We start from the raw sequence: 22492 nt of genomic DNA, 5'->3' as shown, positions 1-22492 counted from the left end.
TCAATGGGATTTTTTTTTTAAATTTTTTTTTGTCTTTTCCTTGGACAACTTCACTCTAGGATTACTAATGTCAGAAAGAGTGCCTTCTTATTTTTAGCTAAGACTCTATGGATTTACAAAATTTCTATAACTACAAAAGCAAAGAGCAGACAATGTGTGCTCCTGACAGAATCACACCAATGTATTTCCACTGGCATAAGAAAACTTCCTCTGTCTCAACTCTGGGACACTGGGGGAACAGCAGGTTCACAGTAAGCCTTGCAAACAAAGGCGTGTTAACACTTTGGCAGTTGGAATACCTGATAATTTACAGACAGTGGTTTTTTTGTTTTATTTTTTAAAGGAAATGTCTTAATGACAAGTGTCTACTCTGAATTTTTTGTCCTCAAATTCGGCATTTAACCTATGGTTACCTTGCAAATTTTCATGACGTAAGTAGCAAATAAGCACAAATCTTTATGCATCTTCCCATGAGCCATTTTTTTGTCCTAAATAAGCTATCCAGCAATATACTGTAGTTGGAAAAAAACACTACATGCACAATGCATACAAATCAAACACTAGGTCTGTAAAATAAGCTTTAAGTAAAAAAAACATGGTTAGTGCAAAGTCCTGAAATTTATGACATGATCACAGACTAAAGTACAGAAAAGATGGGACTGATTCAGGCAGATTAATTTGCTTTTGCCAACAATCCTCCCCATTGAAAAACACACACAAAAAAAATTACTTGTCTTTTTCAAGTAAAAGTGCAAAAGCTACAAGAGACGATGAGCATGAATTTACAAATAAAATATGGGATTATGGAAAAAGAAAAGCATGACAGCAATTAAGGAAAAGCTACTGGTTCCTACTTACAAGATTTATAAGAAAGAAGAATTTGGATAAAAGATGCTGCAAGATAATAGAAATAAAATGGAAACAAATCAAAGGACAGCAGTAGTTATAAAATACTTTTAAGATGGTGAAATTGTAATATAAGTTAAGAAGCTTTTAGCTTTTTTAAAAAATAGATTAAAAGCTTTATGATACAGCAAGCTCGTTAAACACATAGGAAATTGGCATTCAGGTCCAAAATTATGGTTTTGAAAGTACCATGCAAAACAATGAACAAAAAGTTACAAAATACTACTAAGATTTAGAGCTGTTCATATCTATGTACATCCATTCCTTAACAGGCTGTATTAACCCTTCCCAGCTCACAGACCTGTCCCCGTGTCACACTGCACGTGGAGCACACACGAGGCTATCCTAGGGCTCCTGTGACAGGGGGTATGTCTTGCAGGGGGACAGTACTTACCTGCAGTGTCCTCACAGCAGTGCTGCTGCTTCCAAACCATGAGATCATGACAGTGTTACAGCTCCCACTGCCCTAAGCCAAGCTGCTAACAACCAAAATACCCGAGCACGCCTCTCCTGACCCCCAGCTCCACCAACAACCTTCCAAAGCAGAAACAAGAGGTAGAACGCTCCCAGAAACACCAACATCTTAATCAATGTCCAGAGAAAGAAGAGAGGAAGGACTCCAGCTGCCAGGTACCAGACACCACCTGGTAAGAGCCGCTTCTTTGAACTGGCAGCGTCAGACCAACATCCACCACCAAGCTCCTCAGCAGCACTCAAGATGTCTCCAGTCAGGGCTGCTGGGAGTTTGCCCCTAGAACCCCAGAAACATTCTCTGGGACATAATGATAGGAGGGCCAGAGGAGATGAGGGTACACCCCAAGACTCCCCCACTGCCAACAGCACTTGGGTGACACCAGCAACCCACCGAGGTGTCTCCTTCCATAAACCACAGAGCTGGCAGGCTGTGACCAACCGCTTTAGGGACAAGGGCTAAGAACGAGCCCATCGGACTGGAAGATTCAGCTGCTGAAATGCTGGCACAAGGTACTCGTGTCTCCCAATTCTCAAAGGCTGAGGACAGCAACAGCACACACTGTATGGCCAAGATGGTCTGAAACACATCCTGCCACTGGAGCTGCACTGGGCGCAGGTACACACACCCCAGAGATCACTCTCAGGGTTAACACCCCAGAGATCACTCTCAGGGTTAACACCCCAGAGATCACTCTCAGGGTTAACACCCCAGAGATCACTCTCAGGGTTAACCTCACACAAGCTCCCTAGCAAATTTCTTATGAAGGTGTTTTCTATCACAGGGATCATTTAACCCACAGTATCAGCTACATAAATACCATCCACCCATCTTATTCTAAAGACTGTGCCATCAGGATCTAGCTGCTTTCAAACCACCTACACATTTTTCCACAGGTCATTTTTACTCTCTTACAACAACACAGTGATGTTTATCAGCTGCCCACCATAAAGCCATAAAGGTCTGGGTGCAGAAACCAAAACCTGATAAGGTCACTCAAGGCCCAAAAGCATCGTGCCAATGATGGCAAAATCATCACTCTGCTTCAGAATCCAAACAATGACACAGGACTACCCTGAAGGACCTTGAAAGAGCAAACAGGACAACTGCTTTCCAGGTGATAACCTCCACAAGCACTCAGCCATATACAGATGACCTCCAGCTAATCTTGTGAGAGAGAACAATTCTCTCTTCCCAAAGAGAGACAGACTAAACCACAAATGTGGAACACTTATGTCTCTCCTGAATCAAGGCAGGGTTGGTACAAGAAGTTCACTATGAAGATGACAGAAAATTGAACAACAGTGGGGCAGCAGTTAACCTGAGAGAACCAGGAGAGCTGAGACTGGAGGGGCCTCTGAAGATTATACAGTCAGCCCTCCCCAGCAAAGCAAGGCCAAGCAGAGCAAGTTCAGTCACCCTTCCACCCATTCAGATAGTTTTCCTTCAAGACCTACAAAAAGCTCAACATTTTTCTACCGATCAATTTTTGTGACTTCCTTTCTGGAAGTTAAAGAGTTCCAGAGGTAAGACATGAGGCCCTGGGACAAGGAAAAAAGCCAGGGTAGAGGAGTACTCACTCACATGAGCCTTGATCAACTACTCTTTACTACCTAAAGCTCATCAAAAGATGTGTGCTGCAAGATGGGAGAAGGATGATGTGCTTGGCCATGTGAGTCATCAAGGTTTGTTTAAAAGTACCAAACCAAATTCTGAACTAGAGCTTGAGACCACAGCTCATTCACAGGGTTACCTGCCAGGCACTGCACTGAGCTCATGGCAATCAGGTCACAGGGGTCCTCACTGAGAATGTGCCAGGCAACAGAAGAGGAGCAAGAAACACCAGAAAATGCAGCATTCCAGAGAGGTGTCCCAGGGCACTGGGTCTCTGCAGGACCAAGGAGCAAGCTGTAACACAACAGTTCACCTCCTTTTCAAAAGGGATTCTCAGTCCTCCAGATAGCAGTGAAACACAGAAGCCACATCAGAGAGCCAACAGAGAAGGAATTCTTAACTGCATGGCATTGAAACAAAGAGAACATTAGCAGGGTTTTTTAAAGGTGCTGAGATCTTAATACAGCTGCAGTTCCAGAACTAAAAGAAAAATAGTGCTTGTGGGCCAGTGGGAGACAACACTACATGACAAAGCTGATTGTAAGTGCAGACATTTCCCAAGCGTAAAATATTTGAAGCGCCCATAAAAATAATAGTGCTTCCTGAAGCTAATGCCAAGATTATCAACAGCAGTGTCAAACACAGTAAGAATATTCCAGCTAGTGACTACAAAGGGGAGCAGACGGACCATGACATACAGGAACAGCCCAACTACAGCCACAAAGCACCAGATTTATGTTTGACCTCTTTCCTAAGGGTAGGGACTGTGGCAGCTAACTGTCCCTTCCCTGTCCCCCTCCTCCTTCAAGCCACATTTACACTGGGCAGCACGAGCAAAGGCAGGTGGATGGGCACAATGTGCAGATTTGATCATTTGTGTGATGGGGGGTCCCAGTACAGAACCCTCCCGGCCCATCTCATCACCCAGCACAGCACCTCCTGCCTTACGCTCTTCGAGGAGGAAAACACTTCACTTGGATGCATCAGGATTCACAGAGCAGACTCCCAGAACAGAAACTTCTCAATTTGGATTTAAATCTCACTAAAAAGACACTGATGCTTCAAGTCAGCAGAAACTGCAGGGGCCTGGCCTTTTATATGTCTTGGTGCATTTTCCCATCTTGAGCAAAGGCTGAGCAAAAGGATAAACTAGGCAATCAGAGTTTGGGGCCTCTCTACAGAGTGTCAGCAGTATGGATCCATCTTCAGTTCTCTCTCCTTCAGCCAGCCCACCACAGCACTGCTGTGACCAGTGACCAGTACCTTCCACAGCAGTAACAACGCCCTGGAAAGGCAGCAGGCACTTCACTAATTTCTGTAAGTTAATTCTGTCTTCCAAATCACTAGAAAAGCAGGACATGACACAGAGAGTTTCGTGGGACTCCACTGCTGATACACAGCAGATCACGTGACATGCAAAGACTGGTCTCACTATGGACAGCTCAGAAGAGCACAGAGGAGGAACAGAATCGATTCCAAACAGCTGCCTCTAGTTTCCAGAAAGCCACTAAATCCCTCTGTAAGGCTGGCAACATGACAATTTTCTGACTGCTGTTAGGTGACTTAAGACACTGCAATATAAATAGAAGACCCTGGAACCCCTTCAAGGAAGTCAATGCTTTTGATTTTGGATGTCTGTGTACTTCTGCCAGCATCACAACACCTCTGTTTACAGCTGACACTGTTGCATAAGCAGCATCTCAGCTGACATCCTTCAGAGTTTAAGTAGTTCATTAAAACTGCTCAAGAAACAGGTTGTGTCAAAACTGAAATGATCCCATCAATCTGAAAAGAACTAAATGCAGAAATACACTAAATGCACATGCAAGTGAACACACCCTCAAAGATGCTTTACTCCTTCCTAAGCTCAGCTATTTCCCTAGTCATGTGTCACAGGCCTTCTACAGAGAGACTCCAACCTCCTGTCACAGAAATCCACAACCAACACTTTCAAAAACTATGTGCTACATACCTAAAAATACTTTTAGAAGATTCCAAATCCTAAACCTCCACACAGGGATTTAACACAACAAACAAGAAAGATCACCAGTTTAACTGGTGCTGTCAAGTCCCACTATACATTCAACAATCCCCTATTTTTCTTAGGCCAGTGAGCTCCTGATAGATTGATCAACAGATCTCTTGGAAGAGTTTAGCAGTCATTCAAAATACCAAGGAACAGGGAAAATGCAAGGAGAAAGACTATTCTTTTCTGAATATTATCACTAAAAGTAAGATGAGAGCTAAAAAGTCTCTCTGAGCAGAGCACTAATTCTGCTATAATATCTCAAAACATCCATTCTCACGGGAGACAAAATAAGTTTAGCAGTTAAGGGCTGAAGACAATCAAGGTATCAAGTCACTTAGGGAAACACACAGCAACCATCACTGAAAGGCAGCAAATTCACTTGCTATTTTAAGGATTCCTGTTTTCACAACGCTCTCCAAAACCAAGGAGAAGTAGCACTTTGTGCAGTATCTGGAGGGATGTTTGACAATTTTTTAAACACGAAAGAGTCACTATAGAAACTTGCTATTACTTATAGATACTCAAGATTTCAAATTAAGAAGTGGAATCCTACCACATGACCTCCTTCACTTAATAACATTTTCCCCACTACCATAATTAGGAGTGCCATGCTTGTTAGAGCAAGAGAGCATTTAATAGTAAAAAGTAAGGGGTTTCTTTATACTTTGAAACCCCCAAACACCTGCTCAGCTAATAGCAGGTGCTGGCTCAGCTGGGAGGCGTTAACCACAACAGAGCACTTCAGATTTTACTTTTTTTTTTTATTATGCATGTGTTAATCTTGCAGGTAGGAAATGTCAATAAAACAAGGAAAAAAGTGTACATATATTTTTCAGTAATATTTACCAGTCATGCTGCTGTCTCTGTTTATTCCATTATGAAGTTTACAGTGAACAAACGCTGCATCAAATAACCACGATCCAAAGAGGTTCAAGATGCTGTTAACCTTTGGCCTGCGAGGAGCTGGTAGTGGCCGTGGCTCAGAGCTTGTCTGGTTTGGGCTGGAGAGTGGAGAAGTAGAGGAGGGTTGGTGCTGCACTTTTGAAGTATGTGCGGTAGTTACCTATTTGAACAGAAGAACAGATCAGCTCCTAGAAGCAAGGAAATTCCTTCCTCCAACTGAGGAAGCTATCCCAAGGGTCAGCTACTCCAAGGGAGAGCAGGAGCTCTTACAGTGCTGGTTTTCATGGTGGCTTTGTTCACAGTCACGGCGCGGTGCCGGCGGTTGTGCGGTGGGGTGGTGTTGGTGTTCTGGGGCATGCTCAGCCTGTTCACGGGTGTGGGCGGCGCGCTGTCCGACCGCGGCCGGGAAATGCCTGGGGGCCACAAACACAGCAGCCTGTCAGCAACAGCCCACGGGCAACAGCCACGCCCGGCCCTGCCCCCCAGTAGTAAGAAAAACACCTCTCCCTTTTTACTGTTAGCAGAAATAAAAGCACGAGCAAATGAAAACAGTGATTACACCAGACAAGCAAGACACCAAAGGACCCCACGCTTAAGGCTGTGGGAAATGACATGTGGGAGGAACCAGTCTAGAAGCAGGGACAGGAGCAAGGTTCACCTGCCAAAGCCAGCTTCACAGCTCTCTCCTGCCAAAATTCAGATGCATCTCACCTTTGCCTTTCTTTCCCAGTCATACCTCCCCCACCCTTTCTAAGACATCTCTGAGATGTCTGGCCCTTAAAGCCACCTTAGCTCACTAAATTAAGATGAAACCCATCCACCACACAGCTTTCTGCTGGGTTTCAGCTGAATCAGCTGCTGAACGGTCAAATACTAAGTCAGTACATGAGATAGGGTAAGAAAGCCAAGCAAGGTGTAATATTTCTGGCAGCAGCAGGACATTAGACCAGTTTTTACCCAGCTTCAGGGAAATACTCATGGTGTACAGAGTTACTCCTCCCAGTCAGAATCAGAACTCAACTTCTGCAAAACTTGAAGTGACAAACACCACTTCTGCCCATTTTAATGAGCCAACACTCTCACACCCCTCTGAAGAATGAAGTGGGGAAGAGCAGTGTAGGTACATACCAGGGAGAGCAAGATAAAACCCACGTGCTTTAGCACCTGTGACAGAAGGCAATGAACTCTCTCATCAGCCTTTGCTGAAGGGGTTTCTGCAGCTTCAAAGTCAGCCTGAGCACACCTTCCCATCCACACCTACAGCCTGAATTTAATTTCACTGCGAGCTCTCCTGTGCCTGATGCATGGTAGTCTCCAGTCTCCGTACTCCACATGGGCTATTCCCTGGGATGCTATTCCCCTGGGTGCTTCACCTTCCTACATGGCATCTTCTTAAGTCTGAAGTGTCCAATTCACAGAACCACAGAATGGTTTGGATTGGAAGGGACCTTAGAGCCCATCAAGTCCAACCCCCTGCCATGGACAGGGACAGTTTCCACTATCCCAGGTTGCTCCAAGCTCTGTCCAACCTGGCCCTGGACACTTCCATGGATAGGGCAGCCACAGCTTCTCTAGGCAACCTGTGCCAGGGCCTCACCACCCTCAGAGCCAAGAATTGCTTCCCAACATCCCATCTAACCCTGCCCTCTGTCTCTGGGAAGCCATTTCTCCCCTTGTCCTGTCACTCCAGGCCCTTGTCCAAAGTCCATCTCCAGCTCTCTTGGAGCCCCTTTAGGCTGGAAGCACCTCTAAGGTCTCCCTGGAGCCTTCTCTTCTCCAGGCTGACAGTCTCATTCCACAGCCAGGGTGTTTTCTAAAACCATTAATGCATCTGCTCGAGTCTCCTGCAGTCTCACAGCACCTCATGCTTCTGGCAGATGACATTTGCACACATTTAAGCAAAAATGCAGTTGGAGAGAGGCAGCTCTTCAGAGTTTACAATGGCATCTTTTCACCAAAGAACTTTCAATAAGCATACTAAGAACAACGCTTTAAATTTCAGGTACTCCATACTGTTACTGAAAACTGACCAGTCAGTGCTTATATCTGCTTTACCTTTCAGTCCAATTTGAGCCTCTCGTGTACCAGCAGACACAAAGAAACACAACTTTTCTACTCAGCAGTACTAGTCACCCACTAATTGTAAATTAAGTGAAACTCTTACAAAGATCTGAAGATGACAGTCCAAATTCAACACTTCACTAAAACAGGCACTGCACACAGCAGTTGCCAAAAGAAACTGCAGAAATACAGTGGTGAGCACTCACAACATGCTAAAGCATAGCACTTGCACTAGTGATTAGGAAAAAAGAGAAAAGAAGCCTTGTTTGGGAAAGAGATCCCTGTTTTATTTCAGACTTCCAATTTACTTGTTTTGCATCTGAAACTAAGGCCATCTCCAACTTCAAGCACTCAAATACTACTATTGTGTAAACAGATTTCTTTTTAGAAGTGATCTGAGGTCCCTTCCCTATCAATTCCAGAATATACTTGCAAATGATAAATTGTTATTGGTGTACTTATGGAGAACACAGATTTAAGGAGAATAAAATAAGGATTAAGTTAATATTCCTAGCTATCCATGGGTAAGACAAAAGCATTACCTAGGAATGCATCCACTAAACAGCTGATCCCACGCATGGCACGAAAGAATATTTGAGGCAGATGTTTAAGGCAGGGGTACTGATTCAGTTCTTGAGTCATCCCACTCACATTCAGAAACTGCTCCTGAAATTTGGGGGTAGAGCTAATAATGGCTGGGTTACTCAAATCCACAGGATTACTGCACACAAAGAGAGAAAAATATATGTTAGTCAGTTTAAGAACAGCTGTTAAGATTTTAAAAAATACTTGAAGATGTAATAGTTTAAGGCATTTAAATAACACCACAAACCAGCATCCAATATCAATACATTTTAGCAGTTACTCCATCACTTCCTGGGTTGGCAGTACTTAGTTGTCTTCATTTCAAACATTACCCAAACACACTGGATACTTTTATTAAAATGAAACAAACCAGAGCATACACTTGCTAGACTAATCCCACTATTGCAATAATATTAATTACTTATGAGGTTTTTTGAACCCAGTTAAGAGTTCCTTACATTTTTAAATTTATTCTGGAAAGGTAAGCAGTGAATTAAATATGCCAAACAGTGACAAGAAGGAGAGTGGATTGTAAAAATTTTTCCTGACTGAGACAAATCCTGAAACAGCAATTCCAAATTTGAAGAGTATAGTATTTGTGACATTAGTACCACAAATGAAAAAAAAGAGGTTTTTTAGTTAGTTAAGAAGTAGATTTTAAACAGTCTAACATTTATCTAGTCTTAACTATTAAAAAATGTTTTATATGAAAAGTTTAATATGCCAGTGTTTGAAAGCATTAATGTAATGTCATTCCCAAGAATCTTTCAAACAAAACAATATGCTTGGTTCAGTCGTGCATTTAAGAAAGAGTAACATGTTAAGATTAACTGTGTAGATTTCTTCAGAAAAACTAAAGAGAAAAACCCATATTAAAAATAATCTTTTGTAGGTTAAGTTTAACACCCTGGAGAGTAAACAGAAGTTGTATACATCTCTCAGAGCTATTGTTCTGCTTTTCCTGTTTGCTATCTCAGAGAAACAAAATTCTATTGAACTCATTTTTCAGCTCCTCCAAAATGCCAAATAGCTAAAAGAGCTTTTAATTAACTGAACCAGTTTACATCCTGAAAGAGTCAGAGAGTTCAAAGTTGAACAACCCACTCAGGGCTTCACCCTGAGCTGCTGCAGGGCACTGGCACAAGTCTCTCATTTTATTCTATTTAGGTGCTTAATCTTGGCAATCTCCAGAGAAATGTTTCGTTTGTCATTCAAATGTATAAAGCTGATGCAAGAACAGGAACAATGGATGGCTGTAATTACACTACCTCAGCATATGTAAAAAGCGAAACCAAGTTTGTGCAACGCACTCATTATCCATTTCCAGAGGAATCAGACCAGCATCTTCATCGGGGATTTTAAAGGGAGGAAATGAAGGTCCGTATGTAAAACGCAGCAACCTGGAAAGCAAGTCAGACAGACCTGTCCTTCAGTTCACACTCCTCAAAACATTAACAGTGCATTTGAACCCCACAGGTACCAGCAGCCCACAGGTGAGCCCACAGGCAACAGCACAATATCCCAAGTTTTCCTAGAGATCCCCATTTCATACAGTCATTCAGCCCTCTTACAGCTTTGAATGGTGCATACCTTGGAGCCTGCCTAAAGCTCCAGCCAAATCCAAGAGCTGTTAAGGCACAACAGCCCTCGGCAGCTCTCCCATTGCTTGGCCAAAGGGGTCACCAACTACCAGCCACATGCATAGCTGACAGAATGCTACATAAAAAAGAAGAGTGGAAAAAGTTAAATATAAATAAATAAATAAATATTAAAAAAGGAAGGAATTTAAGCCCTTATCCTCACAGCTCTTTAGCACAAGCGTTCAATGACACCAGCAAGTCATATTAGGTTACAGGTCTAAATTCCAGCTCCTGTCTGATGACCTACACTGCACACCAGCACACTGAACAGCACCCAGTGTGGTCCTAGAAGCAGCACAGGACTTGCAACCCACGGATCAGGGAGTTCTTCAAAACACATGCACCACGACTGCCAGGGGCTGGGACCTACAGACCAGCCAAGAGCAAACCCACAGAGAGCTCACAGCGATGCAGAGCCATGAGGACACTGCTTGGGTAAATGGAGATCTTTCTGTAGAAGCACTGCAACTACCTGAAGGTCACCAACGACCTTCCCTCAGCTCCTGCTGTCTCATCTGACCTCTGCTTCATACCAGCTTCACCAAATTACAGTTCTCTGATCTACATAATCCTGATGTTCTCTAAAGGGATGGAGGAGACCTGCCTTGAACCTTCTGAATATCCCAGCATTCCTAGAAATCAGTTTGTGTCCTTCCCTAAGCTAACTTGCTTGTAAGGGTCAAGAAATGTCCCGTTCATCACATTGGTCAGTCATAAAGCCATAAAGTTTTTACAGAGATAAAGTCATTACAAGCAGGAGAAGAGGAGGACAGAAGTAGTCTGTGGCTGACCCCTAAACCAAGAGTCTAATGGGCTGAATTCCCATCTTCCACTTCTCCCAGAACTGGGCACTACAGTAACCTGCAGCCAATTAACTCAAGTGTCTGAAATCACAGCCTTTAACAGTGCCTAGCCTGGAAAGAGAAGCAGAAGAGCTTTAGGACACAAGGACTTCTCCAGGTCCAACCCAGATGCTGGGTTACCCAACCATGCGGTGCAGGGGGCTCGGGGGCAGCCGCAGTGCCAGCTGCAGACTCAGCTCTGCCTGAAGGGAGCCTGAGGCAACAGGAACTGCCACCCCTGGGCATAACAGAGGGCAGGGGCACCTGTGGCCCAGCCGGGTGCCTGGGCACTCAGAGACACAGCAAGAGCTGAGGACTGGGGAGGAAGAGCTGAGACCTGCACACACTTGGGCTGGGAGGGGAGAAAAGCCCAGGGGTCTTTTGTTGGGGGTCCCTCCTTGGAGGTACCAGCTCCAGCTGCTCCTGCCTTACTGTGCCGTGAATCAATCGCTCTGTGGAACGAGACATCTGAAACTCTCCACGGGAGCCCTGGTGTGACTGTGAGTGGGGTGTGCGGGGAGCCGAGCGGGACCCGCCAGTCACGGGAGCCGCCGCTGCAAAGGGGCTTCAGAGCCGCGGGTAAAGTCACTGGGGGTGGGAGTGCGACTGCCAGGGAGCCCCGGGAATGGTCACACTGGGAAGTTTCCTCAACACCAGAAACACACACACCTGTACCAGGCACTAACTGCTCTCCTGCACTGTGTCTATCTACATTTAGTGCCCAGAGGCTTCATCCCATGGTAGGTTTTTGCTGAGGAATTACTTGGCTCTGAAAAACCCAAAAGAGCCTGGCCCCATCCCATGCACCGTCATGCCTGCACCACTGCCTGGCAGCACACTGCACTGCTTAGTTCTCCTTATGAGCTTGCAAGAAATCAGTTTTTCATAGAGTATGACCAAATCCTGACTGAAATATGGGCACATTTCAAGAATGACTGAAAACAGAAATAAAGTGCAAGCCACACATCCAAGTCAGTTAAAATATAATTAAAGCAACCTAGATGGGGTACAAGCAGTATCAATTGGCATGGCAACACAACTAAGATTCCAGTTTCATCCTGCTATGAAATCATAGCCAGGGACACAAATTAACACTGTATATGTGTACAGATGTCCAAATATAATTTTCCATATGGTTTTAAGTTGAAACATTTACTCTCAGCTTATTGCTAATTCAGAGAACTGTTTACAAAAACACTTTAACTCTTTAAAGCTGGAACTTCACTGAAGTATTAAAAATGCAGCTTAAAATACCACTGAACTTTTAAGAGTCAGCCTCAGAGGAGCTCAACTTTCCACGTATCAGGTGTAAACAAACATTAATGAACACAGACTAAAACACTGGAGAAACCCTGCAGATTACTGTGCACCAACAGAACTAAGACTGTTACTCAACAGTGGGAAATAAAGTGTAGGCACAGTGCATGGTGCAGAACACCGACACATGTTTTGAGACAGGGCTGTTCTTTTCAGATCAGTGAATCATAAAGTATTTTCCGTTATGCAACGCTCCATCTAATGAGCTAAAAATAGCTAAAGAAATAGCGTGGGAAATATGCAGAACTCGTATTGCAGCTTTATTTCCCACAGGTTTAACAAGTAGCTGCATAACCTGGAAAAATCTATCCACACTTCAAATTTTGACAGGCAATTCAAAGCAAAAGTTTTCAGAGTTAAAATAAACCCTTGTAGAAAAATATACTACTGAATATTTCACAGTGCAGCCATTTTAATGCATCTTTGAACTTTCACAGAAATAAGTTACTGACATTTCAGGAGAGCTGGGAGCTCTCCTCTTATCAGCAATTAATTCAGTTCTTTCCTCCAAGAGGCTGAGATCTGTCCCACAAAGCCATCATACCACAGAGACCTCAGTATTAAGGACACTGAAACTCTCCTCACTGTTCAGGGCCTTCTACTAGAGCCCAAACTCTCCTGCAGCCCACAGATCTGAGTATTCCCTCAGTCAGTTTGCAAGTGACATCGAGGTGACCTGCTGGAGGGCAGGAAGGATCTCTAGAGGGATTTGGACAGGCTGGATCAAGGGACCAAGGCCACGGTATGAGGTTAAACAAGGTGAAGTGCCACGTCCTGCCCTTCAGTCACAGCAACCCCACACAGAACTACAGGTTTGGGGCAGAGCAGCTGGAAAGCAGCCCAGCAGGAAAGGACCTGGGGATGCTGATCAACAGCAGCTGAACATGAGCCAGGTGTGCCCAGGTGGGCAAGTACCCCAAGGGTACCTGGCTTATACCAGCAACAGTGTGGTCATTGGGACCAGGGCAGTGACTGTCCCCTGTGCTGGCACTGCTGAGGTACCTCAAATCCTGAGGTCAGTTCTGGGCTGGAGTGTGTCCAGGGAAGGGAACAGAGTTGGGAAGGGGCTGGAGCACCAAGAGCAGCTCAGGGAGCTGGGGGGGCTCAGCCTGGAGAAAAGGAGGCTCAGGGGGGACCTTCTGGCTCTGCAACCCCCTGACAGGAGGAGGGGGTCGGGCTCTGCTCCCAGGGAACAAGGGACAGGACAAGGGGAAATGGCCTCAAGTTGTGGCAGGGGACATTTAGATTGTGCATTAGGGAAAGTTTTCCATGGAAAAGGCTGTCAGGCACTAGCACAGGCTACCCAGGGCAGTGGTGGAGTCACCAGAAGGTATTTAAAAGGTGTGCAGATGTAGCACTTGGGGACATGGTTTAGTGGTGGGCTTGGCAGCACTGGGGGAATGATCTTAGAGGTCTTTTCCAACCTCAACAATTCTATGTTTTCATGACCCTCATTGTTCCCATATTCAGCAAGGCTTGGTACAGCTCTCCTCCCATACTCTCTAGAGCAGAGAAGAGCCTGTGGCCCATCATATCTCACCTGCCGGGGCACAAGCACCAGGCAGCTGTGACATGGCTTCAGCTCCACAGGGCAGGAGAAGCAGAGTCCCAGAGTCACCTCAAACCCAGCATGCAGTAGTAAAAGGCATCTAACAATTTTGATGGTGATTGCCATTAAACACACACACCATAATGCTCCACTAATATTCATGAGTCATTCTTCAGGGCACATGATGCAGAGTCACAGTGATGGAGACTAATACACACACACTGCAAAGTGCTAAATATCAGAGAGGTGCTGAGCTTACACAACAGCAGAGACAACCCAACTCAGATCTTCCCTTGCAGAACAAAGGCATACACACAGAGTCCAAGGAGACCAGCAAGATCTCACTTTGTATTGCTCATCATATTGCTCCACACTTTTGGATTGCTGCACATTCCACAAATAAGCAACAACAAAGAAAAAACACGTCTAACCACGATCATCCCCCCACCCGTGTTTTCTTCCACAGGATTGCTCCTACCTGGACGTGAGGGCACAGATGACCTTGCTCCACTGCTCAACTACTGCAGGGTGATGTCGCCAGTTGGCCACCATCTCTTTGGCAGTTTTCCAGTACGGGGGTGTTGGGAAGCACCGCGTACAGGCGAGTAACCACACCTCAAACAGCACGCCAATTAACTTCTCAGCCAGGTTCTCAGCAATGCCACCTTGTAACAGAAACGAAGCACACCTTCAGCTAGTGTCCCATCTAAACATCAAGTATCTCCCCAAAGAGGTTGCGCTTTAAGTGCATAAAGATCAAGCTCATTTTTTCCTAATTTTTAAGAGTGATTCTTGATTGCTTCCTACAGCCAATTAGCCTTTTTGAAAGACCAAATGCCATAGATAAGACCCAGCCACCTGTGTGTCAATAAGGGACACTGGGAATTCACCAATCTCAGGCAGTGTTCTATTGCACTTTATCTAGTGAAGTGTTTTTTTGAAATAGGTAAAACTGACACTATTATTTTTCAGTAGGCAGGCCAAGAGGTAAGACACAGGGGGTTTCAGTGAAACAAAAAAGGAACAACATCATCTGAAACGGTTCACCATGAACTGCTTCTGTACAGAGTCACTGTCCTGCAAAACTACTCTTAGGAAAACTCAGCTCCAAATCATTCTCTGGCAATATTTTATTTTGGAGCAATGTAGCAAAATTAGGAGTGAGCTATTATGCTTTGCTGGCTACTAAGAGATTTTAACAGGTTCTGCCATCCCGCTGGCAGCCCAACATCAAGCCCAGCCAAAAGATTTTCCTGTAAGTGAACCAAATGGAAGATGAACATGAACCTTGCACAGTTGGAGCTGCTAGAAGAGTGTCATTGATCTGAAGAAGAAATAACAACAAAACCTCCCAGGTTTCTCTTGCCATAATTGTTGATTCATGAGCCAGTTTCTGGACAGCTTTCAAAACCTGCAAGCACAGTCTGATCTGACTGGATCCTGGGTCTGGCCTGCAAGAGAAAAAAAACAGAACTTTAAAGGGATGGATACAATAATGTCAATTTTCAGCAGTTACAAGAGGAAACATAACTGAAGGGGAGCCAGGAACATGCTTCTGTGCACCCTAACTCTGTCTCTAGGCATCCTGACTCTGCCTCAACGAGCACAAGATGTACTGTCAGACAGACTCACTGCCATAGAGTAAACACTCACTGGAACAAGCACAACCCATCACCTCAAAGGAATTTAGCCTGGGCCAAACAATGAGAATGTAGTTGAGACATCATGAATTGTTACATACATAATCCAGAAGTGGCAAAACTAGGAGAAATATTGTTAGCAAACTAATTTAAATTCTTCCTAGTTCTCCTCTTGCTTCCAAGTCAACTCTTATCCCTTCTTCCTTGAGTCTGATTTTCCTTTTAATGACCGCTTTCTACATCTTTTTCTGTAAATCCAAGCAACTGGGGGCAAGTAAGGAAGAAAGGAAATTATTTCATATTATCGAAGTTTTCCCTGTAGTAATGATCAGATCCACAGTGGCACTGCTGAGTCACTCAACATGAAGTGTTGCAGAAGCAGCACAAAGCAGCATCACCTCTTCCCAACTGTTAGTCTGGACAAGGCAGAACACGTACAAAACAGTAACATGACACGTTCTGGACAGTATCTGAGGACACTGGTAAACAGAGCTGAGGAAGCCTAAAAGTTTAAAGGGTGAAAGAGCCTACAAATTAGAGTGTGCAATATTTGTAAGGCATATTTCAACCTGTGCACCATTTCCTCATCCCTCCTACCACTTACTGAAGGGATAACCAAAAAAATCATAGAAGTATTTACCTTCCACTGGACTACTAAGGAGTATTATGGGATTCCTACCAAACACTTTCAGTGTGGTATAACCCACAAGTCATGTTGCATAGCAAGAACCCCAAGAATGTGCTGATCCACTAAATACTATCAGCTCTTATCTTTATAGCATAAATGCTGTGTTACAGTACTGGAAACAAGATTGCAAAGAGACAAGACAATGTCTAATGCAAAATTGCAGACCACCAGCCACAGTTAGGGACCTCAGTGCTGGATGGCAGTGCTACATCATAACACAGAATCCCTGCAGAATAACAAACCTGGGGACAAGTCCTGCCTTGCTTATAGCACTATTTTTGTCTGAGCAACAACAGAGCAGATACTTCAAACCAAAAGATATCCTTAATCTACATAGGCTTGAAGCTTCCAAGCCTGTTTTAAGACTTGTTTCCCTAATAATTTAGAGAATCTGTAAAAAATATGTAGGAGCTCCATATGCAAGTAATAGGATACTTCTGAGCTAATCTCATAAAGGCAACTCAAAGGTTCCTGTCCATCTATAAGTTCCTCTTGTTCACAAAGTCATCCCAATGGTAAGTTTTGCTTGCACCATTTCTAGATAACTGGATTTCTATAGAACTTTGCTTTTGGCCACACTCCCCTGCAACAAGCACTGTTCTCATGAGTTCATGTGAGAGGCATATGAAGTTATTACAAAAAAGCACTTGGACAGTCACCTGTTCCATGGTCTCTCAAGCAATCCCAGACATTTTTGTTGCACAGAAGACCCTGGTAACTGCACCTCCATCTCCTGGGGAGGCAAGACACGGGAGAGAGTTCTCATATTTCCTTTCTGTGCTTCCAACAGTGTTTGTGGCACTGAAACTTTACCTGACAGCAGCAACAACCACTACTGCTTAAGTAATCTTCAAGACTTCTGAATATTCTAGGGTTTCCAGAGATGAAAAGCTTGAGGGTCACCTGGGGACTGCTCAAAAATGTCAACAAAGTGTTTCTTTGGGGTGGACCGAGGGTCAGTGCTGGAAGGAGGGACAGAAGCACAGTCCCTCCAGTCACTCCAGCAGAGAGAGGAAAGGCAACTTGATTCACCCAGCTTTCAGAGTTTCATTTTTCAGCACCATACTGTTTGGAGGCCCATGCATGTAAACATTTGATTCAGCTGAGCACTCAGACTGGAATGGTCTATGCACACCTACTCTGTATCAGTGTACACAAGCTCCTGAGACACCATTTACATTGAAGTGCCCACTTCAGGCTGCTGCATTTCACACCTCAGCTATGCATCTCCTCAGGGTCTGAAACCTCCCCACAACTCTGGGCCACCACTTTTAAGGCAGCCAAACCAACAGCTACATCATTTCCAGGGAACCAGGATGAGGAAGAAAGCTATTTTAATCACAACCCTCCACAGGACAGAGGCTTATAATAAAGGCTTAGTATTTTCAACAGAAGGAAAGGAGATTTTTCCAGTAGACAGTTCAACACAGGTTGCTAGTAGAGCTCCTGTGTAAGAATTCTACAGGAGCCCATCAGCACCAGCAACCTGCATCAGTTGGGCAAGCCCAGAAATGACTCTCCTCTTCCCCACCACAGGCACGTTAGACTGAGCCTTTGCTTTTACTCAAGCCAGGTGTGCACAACTCAGTTCTGCATTTCATTTCCAGAATAGAAATTCCTCCTGTTGCTGGAGTGAATTCTGAACACAGCTCCCTGGAGGGCAAAACTTGGAGTTCTTTTTTCTGAAAACAGAGCAGGGACTTGAACATCAAGCGTTGACAGCAGCAGCCATGAAAAATCAGTGTTTCAGATAAATCTCAGAGACTCTTGAAAGAAAAACCATAGACTAGTTATACTGGAGGGGTGGGCAGTGTTTAAAATAATGATTTTTCAGCCCTCCCTGTCTCTAAATGTTAATTACTGCATTCAGCAGTCATCACGTATAGTCTACCACCCTGCATCAAGCTCCAACCACGAATTTGGGAGAGAAGGGTGAAATGGCAGCTTGTGCCAAGAGCATGCAAGAAGCTGGACTACTGAGCTGCCTGCCAGGGCCCCTGGCGTGAGAGCAGGCAAGGGATGACACAAACAACTATTTAATGCACCAGCAAAGAACTTCTCTACTGTGCCAAGGGAATAAGGGATCCCAGACAGCAGACTGTATTCTGCAAGTATTAAAGCTGAGACAATCTCCTGCAGCAGTCTCACCCACAAGCTTGCTTTCTGCAGACTTGTGCCATTGCCCTGACCATCCTTTAATGGGAATTAAAATGCATTTTCACTACAAGTTAAAAGCAACAACCACTAAGGGTAGGTGGCAGACTTTGAAGAATCAGTAAATAGCAATGAACTCCTTGTCTGAATTTGCATAAGTTATTATTCAAAGTCCTTCATTAACAAAGCCTGCAGGTAAAGTGGAGTGATCCAAGTGCAGCAGAGCACTTTGAAGGCCACTTGCAGTGATACATTATTAAAACAGATAAAAGCAGATGATCTGATACTTATGGACATATACTAAACATGGATCTGAAGTTAAGTGAATCTCCTCTTACATATCTGATACATGTGTTCAACAGTAGCATAAACTTGCCATAAACTATAAACAAGGTATGATGTTTGAGCAAGAGGTAGAAACATGTCTAGTTAACATCAACATCCAAGGAAGTCAGGCAGCAAGCACACCTCCATGGGATTCTTTCAAAACTACCAGTGAAGCACAGTCAGCACAACCATGCCCATTTAAGAGGCAGCAAGATGCAGTCACTTACTGCAAGATCCTCCAGCACATCAGAAATGGGGTCAAATCTTGCATCACCAAAGGCTGGGACTGCCATGAGGTGCTCTTGGTTATCTCAGTTTTACACAATAAAAAGCACACGGTCACACAGTGATGCTCTTCAGCCTTTCCCCCACCCTCCAGTCATCCAACAGAGACAGATCTTCTTAGGACAGTAAACGTTAAAGTCTATGAATGATCTGTGATTCTGACTACCTAAACCTAGCAGCAACAACTCAATTTGCTACTGAAAATCACAAAACAGGTGTGGAGAAACACGTTCCTCCTGATCTTGCAGCAAAACCAGTCTTATTTTAGTCATGAACCTCCGTGCCTCACGAGGTCTCTGACAGGTTACCTTCTGACTACAGCTTGGACTCCTCAGCCTCCTGAGCACCCCAGCCCTAACACTCACCTCGGTACAAAGAGATTTTGGAGATGTTTGAGAATGCTTTGAACATAAAGGTTTGGTTCCTTAATAACAGGTAAAGGAATGGAGTCCTTAGGTAACACGAGAGCCATAATCCAATCTGTATATACATCCACACAGTATTTCACAGTATCGCCGTCCAGAGGGAGAGTCAGTCCATAACAAACCACCTCCATAGTCCATTTTACCTACCAAACACAAAGCAAAAGTTATTAAAAAGAAATATTAGCGAGTAAGTAATGGTCAAAGCACATTGGTTCTAACTCAACAAAATATCAGTAGTTATGTGGTATGGGCAATTCTATTTAACATATCCTGCAAGAAAATGCTAAACCACTAACTCGTATATCATGATATTATGAAGAATATGAATAAACTGCAAATCACTCTTAACTCCTCAATCTCTTAAGTCCAACCTGTAGAGAGAGCTCTTCAGAACACACAAGAGCTGATGATGAACTAGCTGTTAATAGAAGCCTTATGTAGATTAGTAACCTAAAAATGTAACACACTTCATAAAACTTGGACTATTAAAAAGAGAAAAATAAAAGAGGCTATAGAAAACCATTAAGTTGCCACTCTGGAAGCTGTGATCTCCAAGAAATGCACTTACTTCTTTGTCTGTTTTTAGTAAACTCTCACTTCCAACAGATGATGTAATTAAAGCTTGTCCAAGAGGACGCACCACTGCATTTGCCACTTCTCTCCCCACGTTCTCAGGATAGCTGTGAAGTACACTGGTATTCCCCTGATCATTTTGAATGACAAGATGCAAGGATCTCCACTCTGAGTACATAGTGCCTCTATGCTACAATCCAAACAACACCTGGGGGGCAAGGAAGGAAAAAAGACAATTAGTAGAAATGTCTGTGACATGAGTTACCAAACTGAGGCTGTGTGTCACAATCCAGACCCTTGTAAATTCAAGGTGCACATGTCCACGTCATACATTTGAAGACCTGGAAGAGATTCCAACAGCTGTTCTTCAACCTTAATGTGTTTAATATAACTGAGAGCTTTATTAGAGATTACAGAAAGCTTCAGCTTGGGACAATCAGCCCAATTGAGACACTTAAACTTGAGAAGCGACTTCACCTCACGCTTCTGCTTGCCTCATCTTTGTGGGAAAGATGCTCTCACTTACATGACATCTTCAGCTAAGTAGAAAATAGTTCTACAAGTATATTGCTCATAGAAGCAATGGCTGCAACTCATCCCTTTTTCCCTTTTTTACCTCAATAGTAGTTAAAAATAGATACCAGGGAACTTTCAGGAAAACCTGAGTCATCTCAGAAGGCAAAAATTCAGCCTCTTTTACATTCATAAGGTATTTCTCCTACAACATGCACTACTCAAAACTGGTAGTCGAAAAATGTGATTGAGTGATAGCAAAGAGTGCCCTTTATCTGCAGTGAGTTCAGGACTGACTGAGTCTTAGTGCATCACTTACTTAAACCCAGCATCACTTTACAGTTTCATCATATACATGTTCCAAACCTAAGGCATTGGGGTGTGCTCTAATGCATTGCAAATCCTTGTAAAGTCAACACACACAGTCACTCTCTAAAAATCTACGTTTGTCCCAGAGTCCAGACAGAAAAGCCACTAGGAAATTTCTTAGGGAGCACTCTCAGAACTAGAGAGGAGACACAGTTCTCCAATCAGCAACAATCCCAGCACAACTGCAGTTGTGCCTTTCCCCTCACTGCAGTCTGAGATCAGGAAGCCAAGTGACCATGAACTAAGCAGGTTTTTGCAGTGGTGGTGGTTTAGGGTGGGTTTTTTGGCATTGCTGTAAAACTGCAACCAAGAGAGGCGATTAGAAGCAGCAGAAGTTAAGCTGTGCTTCCACAGTCCCTCTCAGGGAGCAGCACCCTTGTGTCCCCAGCAGCACCCACTGCTGTGCAGAGACAGGGCTGGAGCCCGGGCAGAGCCCACAGCCCCGGGGCAGGGCAGCAGCCAGGCACGGGAATGCCTTCCAGCCTCAGCTCAGGGAGATCTGCCACAGGCAGCCAGGTTTGATCCACACATCCAAACATCCAGAGAGCTAAGCCAGCACCCACTTTTGTCTGCTGAGACAGCTTTTAGGTGAATCAAGATCTGATCTAACTCAGATGAGAGAAACATCTGTGCCAACACAATGGAGCAGTGAGGACCCAGGGCCAGAGAGGTGGCAGGAGCACCCTCTGACAGCAGCAGGTTTTGGTACCTGCTCACAACAACATCACACTGCTGCTCGAGCAGGTGGCACCACGGCAGCCTGAGCCACCACAACTGCAACTGCATCATCTCCTTTCCTCCTCTCCCACCAGCACCAGAAGTCTTTTATCCCTTATCAGAGCCAGCTGACCACAGGGTTGGCACAGGAGAAAAGCCAGGAGTGTCCAACAGCCACAGCTCAGATCAGCTCAAGCTGTCACGAATGGCACTCCAAGGTCTGTTTGCCAACTACACTTACTTGGCACAATTTGGAAGCCAGTTAGTTATACAGTGAATGTTTTGAACACCTCTTAGGCATTCCTTGGCCCAAACCCAAACAAGAAGCCAGGCCTAGAAATACACCTTCCTAGGGACAAGCCGCCATTTAAACAGGTCTGCATATTTAGCTGACTGCCCAAGTGTTTATTTACACTCAAAACCCATGTAAAAATCCTGACGATTCCCTTCAAGAGAGGAGGGAAAGTGAGGCAGCAAGATCTTGGTCTTCCAAACTACATCCTTTCTGGTTTGAGGTAGCAATCACATGTGCTCAACTGAAAGTGAATTAACCAGAGCAGCAGCAGCCTCCAGGAAGCACATCCCCTGCATCCTTCAGGCACCTTCCCTCCTCTGCGGGCTGGGGCAGGGGAAATGCTCCTGTCACTGCAGGCAAAACCCTCAGGCTTAGAGAAAAACAACAATTCCATGACACAGAGAAGTCACACACAAAAATACCCAAAACCAAACCAAACCAAAACATCCCCCCCACACACACAGGAAAAAAACCCCAAAACAACAAAAGAAAACCAACCAAAAAACAGGACTAAAAACCCAAATATCCACTACAAAAAGAACCCCAAACCAAACAAACAAAACCCCCAAACCAAACAAACAAAACCCC

At 44.4% G+C, this 22492-nt stretch overlaps 1 protein-coding gene across 5 annotated transcripts in view; it reads right to left on the bottom strand.

Moving 5' to 3' along the window:
* RALGAPB (Ral GTPase activating protein non-catalytic beta subunit) overlaps positions 1 to 20229 on the bottom strand; it is a 57460-nt gene extending 37231 nt beyond the window's left edge. For 2 of the 5 annotated variants that reach the window (XM_027704692.1, XM_027704693.1), the window contains exons 1-9: positions 20006 to 20229; positions 19378 to 19580; positions 15206 to 15369; positions 14397 to 14583; positions 9839 to 9970; positions 8528 to 8706; positions 6195 to 6337; positions 5868 to 6084; positions 859 to 894 (exon numbers count right to left, since the gene is read on the bottom strand). In XM_027704692.1, the coding sequence (XP_027560493.1) occupies positions 859 to 894; positions 5868 to 6084; positions 6195 to 6337; positions 8528 to 8706; positions 9839 to 9970; positions 14397 to 14583; positions 15206 to 15369; positions 19378 to 19580; positions 20006 to 20188 (1444 nt within the window). In that variant the 5' untranslated portion in view covers positions 20189 to 20229. Of the gene's footprint in view, positions 1 to 858; positions 895 to 5867; positions 6085 to 6194; positions 6338 to 8527; positions 8707 to 9838; positions 9971 to 10160; positions 10287 to 14396; positions 14584 to 15205; positions 15370 to 19377; positions 19581 to 20005 lie in introns of those variants that run through there. The other 3 variants (XM_027704694.1, XM_027704695.1, XM_027704696.1) reach the window with 2 other exon arrangements.
* Positions 20230 to 22492: the final 2263 nt, after the last annotated feature.

This window comes from Neopelma chrysocephalum, unplaced genomic scaffold (assembly GCF_003984885.1).
Source record: "Neopelma chrysocephalum unplaced genomic scaffold, ASM398488v2 Primary Assembly neopelma1_286, whole genome shotgun sequence".
NCBI classification, from domain to species: Eukaryota; Metazoa; Chordata; class Aves; order Passeriformes; family Pipridae; genus Neopelma; species Neopelma chrysocephalum.
The sequence above is the reverse complement of the archived record's forward strand: the minus strand, read 5'-3'. Positions and strand labels throughout refer to the sequence as shown.